The following is a 13078-nucleotide window of genomic DNA, read 5'->3' on the forward strand; positions in this document are numbered from 1 at the left end:
GTGTGTGTGTGTGTGTGTGTGTGTGTGTGTGTGTGTGTGTGTGTGTGTGTTTGTCAGTATTCCCTGATGATGTTGGGCAGGGATAGGACAAAACTATATAAATTCCAAAAATTAGTTTACAAAGTTTTTCATTGTAAACTAATTTCAATTTCATTTTCATTACAAAAGTTTTCATTTTCATCTCTTATCAAAGTTTTTAAGATCTGCCAGTAAGTAATAAAATGGGTAGATTTGAGTTTTACCTAATCTTCTACGCATGAAGAGAATTTGTTGGAATAAATTACTAGTTATTTTTTTCCTGTGGATTCCAATTCTTTGTGAAAACTTGGAAGTTTGACCTACTCCTTGATCACATCAAGCATACAGGGCTTTGGATACCTAGGAGAAACTAGTGAGTGTTCATTTCAAAAGCAGGTCTGTAAGTCTTAAGTCTGGGTCAGAATTACAGGCATAGTTTTAAGAGAGAAGGGTAAGGATTACTGAACCTGACTGGATTGCCTTTGTAATTGAAGCAAAATGAAATCAGTACAGCAAACTCATCAGCTGTATCACTGTGGTTTTTTTTTAAATTATTTATAATTTGTTTGTGCACCCATCAATTCACCCACATTACTGTGACACAGTACAGTGTAGTGACTGAAGTATGGGAATTGCTCTACCTGAGTTTAAATCCTGGTTGTACCACTGGTTTTGTGACTTTGGGCAAGTAACTTTACACTGTTTGTCTCTGTTCCTTATCCATAAAATGGAAATAGTAGTACCATTCATGGAGATACTGGAAGGATTAAATGAGCTAGGGCATATGAAGTGTTACAGCCGTGTCTCAGCATCTAGCAGATACTCAGTAATGGTTATTAAATAATATACAAGTTAGGAAAAACCAGTAAGAGACCCAATAATAAGTTATCGATTGAATACTTTAAAAAACACTATCATATATTGTTTATTAGATTACTACAAGATTTTCTTGAGGTGAACAGAACAGATTATTTTTGTTGGCTCATTACCATTCATTGACTAACAGCTCAACCTGTTGTTGTCAAAGCTGAGAAATATCTAAGGGAAGAAGATAAAAGAAGGGGAAAAAAGAGTTTTTAAGAACATAAAAGACATCCCATCAGGGATGGGATGTTCAGATCTGTTCCCCTCCAAAGATCTTATATTAACTATAGTCTTTAATATTCTGTATCAGAATTAACACAGGGGAGTATATATATTTTAGAAAGATTCCCATACAGAATAACTTAAATATTTACATAATTACTTAGTAAATTTATTTATATATAAGTTCAGCTTTACTTTCTTCACAGCGTGATTTAACGAAATGCTGTTTTTAGAGTAGTACATCTTTTTTCATCTGCTTTCATGAACACATGTTGTGATCTTCTAGCATTACGATGCCATAATGAGGTACATTAGCCAGCCACCTCTTCTACTTGATGTGCATATCCACAAGCCAATGCTCAATGCTCGGACTTGGATGGATGCTTTGCTCGCCTTTTTTCCAGGTTTGCAGGTAAAAAAACCCCAAAACAAAACACTGTACTTTCTTAATATTAATGTAGAATGATGAAGTACATTTGTGACCTCTAAAATGGAATTACCAAAATGGAGTCACATTTTAAAATGTATTAATGTGCAGCTTTCTATGTATATAATGACTCTAGACAAAATCAATTCCTATTTTATTAGGTAATTTTGTTGTTATTGTTGACTTCTAGGTCTTAAAGGGGGATATTAGGCCTGCCATTGAAACTCATGAAATGTTGTATCAGGTGATTAAAAAACACAATTTCCTACCAGAGGTAAGCAAATAATCTTTGGAATTCTAATTTATATATACTGTAACTTGCTAATTTAATAATGTACCAAGTGTCATCTTCAGGGTTGGTTTATTCTCTTTTTCTGTTTTTTCCCGGTTAAATAGTATATCCATTTATATTTGGTTTATAAACTATTACATATGGTTTTCCTTTTTCTCATATACCAAAAGAATTCAAGTTTAAGGTAATGCTGGACTTTTGTGTAAAAAAACCCAAAAACCCAAATTAGTATTTTTCAGCCTTTCTAATCCACGCCATTAGATATGCATTGTCTAGTTCTAACTTTCACATATATCCATCAGCTAGAGAGACTTTTTTTTACTCTTTATTTTCTGAAGCTTATTTTATGAAAATGATAGACATTGAACATACTCTTGCTGATCACATAGACTGCCTGGTTTTTATATATTAGTAATAAATATTATTTCTAGCTTGATATGGCAAGATTTTAATAGCACACATTTTGGCTTTCCAGAAATGTACCATTAAAAATTTTCAAACTCATGTGTGACCTTGTTCTGTCGCTGCTTATTCCCTACACTGTGGGATATCTGAGCATTCCTAAAGTGTTTGTTTTAGAAAGTATAGTTATATTAGCCTTCAAGTAAGTAGGACTGTACATTGTAGAAAATTTGCATTCACTCTGAATAAACTGACGTTTCAACTAAATACGTCTTACCGCAGATGAAGTTTCATTTGGTTCCCACAAAGGTTTTGGTCTTGGGGGCTGGGGTGGCTCAGTTGGTTAAGCATCCCACTCTTGATTTCAGCTCAAGTCATGATCTCACGGTTTTCAGATAGAGCCCCACATTGGGCTCTGTGCTGAGCATGGAGCCTTCTTGGGATTCTCTTACCCCTCTTTCTCTGCCTCCCCCCTTTTAAAAATAAATAAACTTTTAAAAAAGCTAAAAAAACAAAGTTTTAGTTTTATTTTGATCTTTTTTTTAACACTTTATTTTCTTTTTTGAGAGACAGAAACAGAGTGTAAGCAGGGGAGGGGCAGAGAGAGACAGGGAGACACAGAATCCAAAGGCTCCAGGCTCTGCGCTGTTGGCACAGAGCCTGATGCAGGGCTTGAACCCACGAATGTGAGATCATGATCTGAGCCGAAGTTGGATACTCAACTGATGGAGCCATCCAAGCGCCCCTTAATCTTTTTTTTTAACCAGTTGGCTCTGTTAGTAAATAATTTCAAGTGAGACTAGTGTAGTTTTTAACTAATGCCCTGTCTCACTCTGCAGAGGATTGAGGTTATAAAAGAAAATATATGCTAAAATGCCAAAATAGAAACATAAGAACTAGGGACTTAAGAGGGGAAAATGGAGATAAGGAAAAAGAAAACACAAAGGCCCATGTAGTGGCATTACTGAGTTTCATAGTTTTCTCTAAGCTTCCTAATAGCCAGAATGATCATTTACAAAAATAATTACATTTAATTGGTAAAAATAGCACCTTACCAAAAATGAATTGGGATTTTAAGCGATGAAAATTTTCATTTTGTAGATGAAAGTTATCAATATTTTAATTATTTTTAAATTGTTTGTGGTCTAATTCATGTGCTATTATATTATATACTCTGGAGTCACTTGTTTATTTTTTAACTCACATTACGGTACCTATTTATATGTTGTTTTGTCCAGGCATTTACGACAGATTTCAGGGTACATTGGGCTCAACATCCTTTAAGACCAGAATTTGCAGAAAGTACCTACTTCTTGTATAAAGTAAGCTATTTTACCTCTTTTTTTTTTTTTTTTTTGCTGTTTAACACCCATTTTGTGTTGGATATCTCACTATCTTATAATAGTAATTGGGTTTTCAGACTGCTTGTTTAATGTTATAATGATTGGATATGTTACAGTTTACATTCATCTAGTCCATAGTTACTGAAAGATGTAAGAATTGACATCTAAGTTTTTTGTCTTTTCAAAATACTTGTATAAACATTTCTATATAGAGTTTTATATTTGAGAGCTGCTTTCTAAAGCATGTCTCTTACCTTTCTTTAATCAGGCCACCTTTCTGGGTATTAAAAATTTTATCTAAGGGTTGAGATATATAGTTGGACAGCTTTCCAGTTGTGTGTTTAAGAAATTCCATAAAGCAGATCCATGGCTTATTTTCAGAGCTAAGTTCTATGTAACCTGTGTTCCAGTGCCTGATACAATGCCTAAGCACCTAGTAGGTACTCAATAAATATCTGATAAATGAGTGGGTGTATGGTAATATATAAGCTATATATATGTATACATATATTCTCCTTTTTAATAGGCTACAGGAGATCCTTACTACCTTGAAGTAGGGAAAACACTTATTGAAAATTTAAATAAATATGCTAGAGTGCCTTGCGGATTTGCTGCCATGAAGGATGTTCGTACTGGAAGTCATGAGGACAGGTAAAACAATTCCTAACATCCCCTTTCCTCAGGGTAACTTACAGCAACACAAAATAGGACTCTTAGGTAGAATTCAGATAAGCTTTACAAAGGGTATTTGAAGATGCAAAACTTAGTTCGTCGTGTTTAATTTCTAAACTCTCTTGAATAGGCTGATTTAAAACTGTTTGAAAAGTTTGTATTTTTATCATAGTGCCTGGCATATAGTAGGTGCTCAAATGATTTTTACACAGATGAACAAATGATTGTTAAATATCAGAACCTTAGTATTAGGAATGGGGTGTTCTGTGTTAATTTCTGGCACTTTACATAATATAAAAAACTGTTACCAGGGTGATGAATGATCTGAATTATGATATATGTCAAGAATTCCTCAAAGTAGTATCGTGGTTAACGTATATTCTTATTCTGTTGCCGGTTTGGAGGCTGGGGAAGACCACTGGCAGTTTCTGTTTCATTGGTTACTGATAGATGTAGATGGCATGAAATAAGCTATAAAAAGCATACTTTGGTTACTGTGATAGTCGCTAACATTCCAGTTATTTTAACTGTCCAGAAAATAGCAACACACTAGTTTCTAATGAACACTAAAGTTTATTTATTTGGTTAGCAAATGTTCATTCCATAGGCATTTATGAGGTGTCTTATATGCCAGAGTTATACTAGTTTTTGAGGATTAAAGATAGGAAGACATGTCTTTTCCATCTTTGAATCACTGAGAATGGATGGGTAAATAAATTTTAAAACATTGTATAAGTGCTGTGAAACATATTAAAGGGACATGAAATGCAAATTGGGATGTGACAGTCACTGGAAGACCACTGGAGGTTCTTGTATCTTGAAGGATGAACAAGGGTTAGGAAGAAGTACTAAAAAGACTTTGAGGCAGAGGGACTAGAGGCAGGTGAGACACAGCACTCGTCATCTACTCGGAATTATCCCTTAGTCCTTCACTCCGAGTATTTAGATAATAATTAATGAGGCTTGGGACCTACTTCCCTGATCATAGCTGATGAAAACTGGTTAGGTTTTTAGAAACTGGCATGCAGATAACCAGCAAGAAATGAAAGCAAATAGGCTGTGTATTTGTTTTTAACATTTATTCACTGCTTCCCACCTTCTGGGTGCTTTTTTTTTTTTTTTTTTTTTTTTTTTTTGAGAGAGAGTGAGAGATGGTATGCAAGCACAGCGGGGGCGTGGAGAGGGAGCACGAATCCCAGGCAGGCTCCTCACTGAGCATGGAGCCCCAGTGCAGGACTCGATCTCACAACCGTGAGATCATGACCTGAGCTGATATCAAGAGTTGGATGCTTAACCAACTGAGCCACCCAGGCACCCGGACACTCTTCTGATTAAGCACTTTCTATGTTTAACTCATTTGATCTTGAACTCTCTGAAGTGTAATTTCTACTATAATCTTCATTTTATAGATGAAGAAGCTGAGGCACAAAGAAATTGGGGAACTTACCTAAGGTCACACATTAGTAAAGTTAAGTCCAGATTCCCATCAACACTTGAACTCTAAGAACACGAAGCTCTTGAACACCATGCTATTCTGGCAGTTCATTCAAGGAACAGTAATTACCTTCTTTATGCCAGGCACCACACTTAGGTGTGGGGATGGAAAAAGAAATTAGAATCAATTCCTGCCCTCCCATGACTTACAGTTAGTGGAGAAGATAGGTGTATAAAGACGTAATTGCAACCATGTGATTTGTGCTGTGGTGGAAAAAAAGGGGTAACAGGTTGAAGAATTACAGAGGAAGACATGATTTATCCTGTTTAGAGAGTTCTAGTTTTCTAAATTTAACATTCTTCTTTTTTTTCCCCAGTGAATATTCCTTACATGACGTTGTTTCTAGACCTTTTACCACTGCCTTTGCCCTAATCTGATTTCATATTCCAATATATAGAGTATCTCTTAAAATAACAAGTCCAGAATTAATCACACTTAAGATGTGCCTGGCAAAAACATCACTGTTAAGAACAGTTGTAAGGTTGCTAATTTTCTGAGGGGCTGATGGGTTTACACCCTCTATTCAATTGAGGATCACTGCTTCATCAACTCTGTTCCTCATGACAGCATTGAGGACAGCATTGTATCTTTTAGGCAGTTGGCCGAACAAAAGGTTGAGAACTACTAGTCCTCATCATTCTGTGTTATTAGATGTGCTTTAGATTTTTTAGCGGCTTTATTATATTCACCTCACGGTGAACTTGTAGCCAATTGACCTCAGTTACTTGTGGCCTGCTGACAAATGGGTATTCTCCACCCTACTTTTGAGTAAATGATTTTTTTTCTTTAGTGTAAACTTAGAACTTTATACTTACCTCAGCAAAATTTGGTTTTGTTGGGGTGTGTGTATGTGTATGTGTTTCTAGACCTAAAAGAGAGCTTGAATCTCATCTTAGTCATCTAACATATTACTAATCTAAGTTCAGTGAGTTGCAGTTTAAGCGTACCTTAGAAAATTTCCATCTAAATTGCCAGGAGGAATTCTGGTTACGACCAAGACCAGTGTACCTTATGGTGTGGAACTTGAGAGTTTGCAGGTTACAAGCTCTTTGCATTTGGTTGCTTATTCCTTTACAGATCTACCAGTGCTGTCACCTGGCTCACCAGTGTCCCTGCGCCCATGTGCACACGCGCGCGTGCACACACACACAATTTTCAGAATGGGACTATCTGTATTTTCTTTATAATAATGATCACTGGAAAGAATTTAAATGGCAAAAATAAGGGGCGCCTGGGTGGCGCAGTCGGTTAAGCGTCCGACTTCAGCCAGGTCACGATCTCGCGGTCCGTGAGTTCGAGCCCCGCGTCAGGCTCTGGGCTGATGGCTCGGAGCCTGGAGCCTGTTTCCGATTCTGTGTCTCCCTCTCTCTCTGCCCCTCCCCCGTTCATGCTCTGTCTCTCTCTGTCCCAAAAATAAATAAAAAACGTTGAAAAAAAAATTAAAAAAAATAAAATAAAATAAATGGCAAAAATAATATGAAAATCTTCGCTAAGACACTTCCCCTACATGCCCACCCTAAGATAACCACGGTTGGCAATTTGATAAATAGTCTTCCAGACGGTTTTATTGCATGTATGTTTGCATTTTTTTTTTTTTTTTTACTGTTATTTTTATTTATATTTGAGAAAGATACAAAGAAAGAGAAGGAGACGAATCCCAAGCAGGCTCCATGCTGTCAGCACAAAGCCCAACCTGGGGCTCGAACTCATGAACTGTGTGAGATCATGACCTGAACTGAAATCAAGGGGCGCCTGCGTGGCTCAGTCAGTTAAGCATCCGACTTTGGCTCAGGTCATGATCTCACGGTTCGTGGGTTTGGGCCCCACATCAGGCTCTGTGCTGACAGCTCGGAGCCTAGAGCCTGCTTCTGATTCTGTGTCTCCCTCTCTCTTTGCCCCTCCCCTGCTCACGCTGTCTCTCTTTGTCTCTCAAAACTAAATACATGTAAAAAGAAAATTAAAAAAAATAATAATATGAAAATCTTTGCTAAGACACTTCCCTTACTTGCCAGCCCTAAGATAACCATTGTTGGCAATTTGATAAACAGTCTTCCAGACAGTTTTATTGCATATATGTTTGCATTTCTGGGGTTTTTTTATTTTTACTTTTATTTTTATTTATATTTGAGAAAGATACAAAGAGAAGGGGATGAATCCCAAGCAGGCTCCGTGCTGTCAGCACAGAGGCCAGTGTGGGGCTCGGACTCATGAACTGTGTGAGACCATGACCTGAACTGAAATCAAGAGTCGGATGCTTAACTGACTGAGCCACCCAGGCACCCCAATGATTTTTTAATACAAATGAGATTATATGATAAGATACCCAGTTTGCTAGCTTTACCCAACTCATACTGTAGTGATCTATCCTGTCTCCATTCTTTTCTAAATGTTTCCAAATCATTTGTTTCATAATCAGTTCTACAATTCACCGCAAGTCAACACTGTGTTCATCAGTCTATACTTCTCAAGCTAACATTTTTTCATGATAGTAACTCCCCGTTATCATAAGTATATTGCAGGTTGACAGGGCATGTTTTATATATTCTGAAAAGATTAACTACAGAATGTTCAAAAATTTTTGTGACATTACAGGTGAGTAATGAAAGTCATTCAAAAATGAAACATCATTGATGTGTAGGAAAAATAAGGATAGCTGTGTTTTGAGCTTATACATATGCCAGGTGCTATGCTAAATAATGGACTTAGAGTATCTCATTTAGTCTTCACCCCAATGTTAGGCAGGTATTATTATGTCCTTTACAAAAAAATAAACTGAAACTCACAGTCCTTATATAATATCCCCATGATTACACAGCTAGTCAGTGAAAGGCCTTTTCTTTTTCCAGAGCCTGTGTTCTTATCACTGTGTTCCATTGCCTCTCTAGTTCATTCTTTTTGTAATACTGCTAAAAGTTTCACTTGATTTAGTAAACGTTTATTGAGTGCCTACTGTGTGCCAGGACTTGTGCTTGGCAGGAGATGTAAAACTATGTCATCTGTCCAGTAAGCCACAAGTTATTACCACCAAAACCTAGGACTCTTTGGGAGGTGGTAAATGTAATGAAATTTCATGTTACTGTAACTACATCTAACAGCTGTGCTTTTTCTGCCACTTTTGATTTTATTAAAAGCTTTTCTTTAAAATGTTTATTAAAACATTATAACATTGAATCATTTGTAAAGTCATATATATTTATATTTTTATTCCTTTTGTTCTATATTCCCTTCTTGACAGGTATTTAAATATTTACAGTTACAATCATAGTCCCTGTGATTTTGTGTTGTACTTTTTTCTTGTAATTTTTTAGAAATGATTTCCTTTACCTTAAAACCTTCTTGTATATAACTTAAGTGTCTACATCATGAACTCCATCAAAATTGTATTACTTTATCCAATTTAATTAATATTAATTGACAATTCTTGTATGGCTCTTACTAGTAAAGTTTCATTTGCATTACCTCCCTGTTGTTGCTTCTCTGTAGAAGAAATGGAAAACTCTCCTTCATTGGAAGGCCAATAGGAAAATCTTGTCTGCACCATTGACAAGATTTAGTGTGCCTGTATGGTAGGCAGTCCCTCTGGTCTTTTTCATTTCCTTGGAATATGCTTGGAGTCAAGACTATTACCACCGGGGGATAGATGGATTCTGTAGTACTTTGGACATCTAAATTGATACAGACATGTTTATTGACCTTGACTCTTTGGCTTTCAGATAGTTGGTATTTGAATATTTTTATGTTCTAAGATTTAATTATGACCTTTTATTTTAGAATGGATTCTTTCTTCTTGGCTGAGATGTTTAAATATCTTTACCTGTTATTTGCCGATAAAGAAGACATTATCTTTGACATAGAAGATTACATCTTTACAACAGAAGCTCATCTGTTACCTCTTTGGCTCTCTACTACAAATCAAAGCATCTCTAAGAAGAATACAGTAGGTTATGTTTTTTAATTAAATGTTTTATTGTCTTTTATGTGTTTATTTTTCCAAGTGAAAAGTAATCTGTGCATAGAATTCAATAAATATATGTATGGTAGGAGGAAAAGTACACTTGATATTTTCTTTGTTTCCTTTATTGCATCCTATATATTCTTATATTTCATTCAATGTTTCATTTGAACAAGATGTAATGTTAAGTAAAATAATTATTTTTATTTACATAACATTCTTTTATATTGTAGACTTCAGAATATACAGAACTGGATGACAGTAATTTTGATTGGACTTGTCCAAACACTCAGATTCTCTTCCCTAATGATCCGTTGTATGCTCAGAGCATTCGTGAACCCTTGAAAAATGTGGTGGATAAGAGCTGTCCGAGAGGCATCATCAGAGTGTAAGATGTATTATTTTATATTTGTTAATATTAAAGTTAATTGTTCGTAAATGATAGAGAATGTAAGGAACATATAACAGCCCAAAAGACGTTTACTTAGACCAAAAATATTGAAGCATATAGTTACCAGTAATTAAAAGTTATTCATTGGTAAAGTTATATGAAAAAGTTTATTCTGCAGTAATGTCTTTTTCTTATGGGAATTTTCTTACGGAAATTTATTATGGTGTATCTTTTGTTTAATGAACTAAGTATTAATGGTCAGTGGGTGGCATATAGTAGTTTTTAACTTCTGTAGTTCATTTTTACCCAGAATAGTTCCATCAGATATTTCCACATGTCTTGTATATGTAGAAAATATTTAAAAAATATTTTTCCTTTAACTGTGTTTTCTACATAAGGAAAGTATAGATTTTGTTTTAATTGATTTTATTTTTTGATGAAGTGCTTATTCTTGATTTTTAAATAAATTTTTTTGGCTTAATGAGTTCATTTTTTCCCAAATAGTTACATTGAAAAGCCATTAATAAATTAAAAAAATTTTTTGAGTATTGTTACTCACTGATAGAAGTATTGTTTTACTTTTAAAATATTGGGAGAAAAGTCTGTTTTTCAAGGGAGAAATCGGTAATAACAAATCCCCAAGCCAACCTATCCTGTACCTTCAAATAGTTTATAAGGCTGTTGACTAAGACAGTCCTGCAGATAATATACATGCTTTGGTAATTGTAAAATATTTGAGTTATACCACTTAATAACCTAAGTAATATATGGGAAATTAACTGTTTCCAGTTTTTTCCAGTTTCACTAGTTCTATAACTAGCAATTTTGCAAATACCTACAATTATTTTTATTTGCCTTCTGTTTTTCCCCAGTTCTGATTTGTAGTTTTTTAAACCTTGTCTGTAATTACTTTTAGCAGAGAGGAGAGTTTCAGGAGTGGAGCTAAACCCCCTCTGAGAGCCCGAGATTTCATGGCCACTAACCCTGAACATTTAGAAATCTTGAAGAAGATGGGGGTGAGTTTGATTCACCTCAAAGATGGGAGAGTCCAGTTGGTTCAACATGCAATCCAAGTAAGCCATTGCTGTACTAATTAGATACCATCTCTGCCCTCTGTGGTCTCATTAGCTTGAATAAGATAATGACATTTGGCTTTCTAAAAACTTTTAATAGATGATTCAGAGAACCATTCTAGAATTTTAGGACTTGGAGAGGTATCTTGGAAAGCCATGTAATTCAACCCTTTCATAGGCTAGATCAATTAAATCACAAAAAAGTTAGGTAGTTTGCTTAAATTGATATAGTCAAATGTAGGGCTCAAATCCAAATTTTTCTGTTTTTCAGCCCCTTGTCTTTCCATAATTTAGAGCATAATCTTAAAAGCTAATAATTAGTTTTAATATCTCTGTAGTTTACAGTATTTTAGTTTCCAAAACATTCCTGAATCTAAGTATTTTATTCGTTATGGAAATCAAAAGTTGCATGTACATGTCTATGCCTAGGAAAGATAACAGATTTCCCTTTTGGGAAAATTCTATTGTTTTTTTGCTGGAAAAGCTTTCATAACATGAGGCCTTTTAATTACCCAGCTTATTAGTGTATTGATTCTGAGAAAACTACATAGTTTGCTAAATAATTTCAACCTGGATCCATACCAGGTATCCCTTAAATTCAGCCTTCCCACAACCTTAGTTTCTGTCTCGGAATTCTGTTTCATCTCTGTTGTCACATCCATCCTTCCTCAAAGAGTATTCTATCCACTTCCTTATGTTTCACTTACTGTCCCTTCTCAGTAGTGGGAGTGACATCTCTAACTACATTACTTTTACTTATGCCACCAGTGACATAATTACCACCCAATGGCCTCTTAATCCTTACTTGATTGAATTTTTCTGTAACTGTTGACTGACCTCTTTTTAAAACCTATCCCTTTCTTGGCTTCCAGGGCATTCCAGCAACATACATCTTTCCTACTTTTCTGTTCTTTGCTTTGTGGATTCCTTTGGAGCTCTCCTTTTTTGGTACAACCACTCAACGTAGGCACTGCCAAAGAACCTGGATCATACCCTTTTCTCTCTATACTCTTCTTCAGCAGTCTCCTCCGTTTCTACAAGTTCAGCTGTCGTCTTTGTACACATGATTTCTTAGATACACATAGGTAACCCTGACTCCTAATTCAGCTTTAGTCTGCCTGTCATACGTGTCTGCATCTCCGTCTCAATCTGTCCAAACCTGATTTAATTATCTCTTCCTGTCCCCACCTCGGTCCATCTCTTTTCCTTTTTGTTGTCCGTCTCAGTAGACCCTAACATCATTCTCCTAAGTCACCGAAACTGGACATATCAAGATAGGCTTGAACTTGTCTCTGTGTCCCAACCCTCTCTGTTTTCTTTCATCCTCTGACTCCTGTCAAATCCAAATGGCTTTTCCTGTACAGTCTCAGGAATCCACCTTCTTTCTACCATAGTCAGGCATTCTTTAGCTTTTCCTCTGTTAAGACTCAAATCACATGTCATTCTAAATATTTCCCAGATCCACACTGGCAGAATCAATCATTCCCTTGTCTGTGCTGCTAGTCTACTTTCCCACTGGAGAATTTTATCATAGGTAATTTTACATGTCTGTCTCCTCTGGATACAAACTTCTTAAAGTGAAAGACTATCTCCCCACTTCCTAGTGAAGTGCTGGAGCCCGACACTAACAGATGCCTGATACATATATTTTGAATTTAGTCTGGTTGTTGGTTCGTAATTCCAAAGAAGTGAAGTGTGGGTCAGGTATGAGGTTTATTTCTGAAAAGAGGAAGCAGTGGGGAGAAATCAAGCATAGTATTAGCATTTGAGCATTTGGTGGAAGCCTAATACTCCCATTTGTATCAGAGTGGTTTATAGAACAGTGAAAGAGACATTGATAAAGATTATAAATTTACTTTCAGAAAATATTTCCAGAAGTAATATTTTTGAGGACAAAAAAAGCCATAAAATATTTGATAGGGACCAA

General features: G+C 35.7%; 1 protein-coding gene across 7 annotated transcripts in view; it reads left to right on the plus strand.

Moving 5' to 3' along the window:
• Positions 1–13078, plus strand: part of EDEM3 (ER degradation enhancing alpha-mannosidase like protein 3) — a 68956-nt gene that overhangs the window by 40095 nt on the left and 15783 nt on the right. For 4 of the 7 annotated variants that reach the window (XM_049634084.1, XM_049634090.1, XM_049634089.1 and 1 more), the window contains 7 exons: positions 1391–1516; positions 1722–1805; positions 3464–3547; positions 4095–4219; positions 9507–9672; positions 9921–10075; positions 10995–11151. In XM_049634084.1, coding sequence (XP_049490041.1) covers positions 1391–1516; positions 1722–1805; positions 3464–3547; positions 4095–4219; positions 9507–9672; positions 9921–10075; positions 10995–11151 — 897 coding nt within the window. The remainder of the gene's footprint in view (positions 1–1390; positions 1517–1721; positions 1806–3463; positions 3548–4094; positions 4220–9506; positions 9673–9920; positions 10076–10994; positions 11152–13078) is intronic. The other 3 variants (XM_049634086.1, XM_049634085.1, XM_049634087.1) reach the window with 3 other exon arrangements.

The sequence above is a fragment of the Panthera uncia genome, chromosome F1 (assembly GCF_023721935.1).
Source record: "Panthera uncia isolate 11264 chromosome F1, Puncia_PCG_1.0, whole genome shotgun sequence".
Taxonomy (NCBI): Eukaryota; Metazoa; Chordata; class Mammalia; order Carnivora; family Felidae; genus Panthera; species Panthera uncia.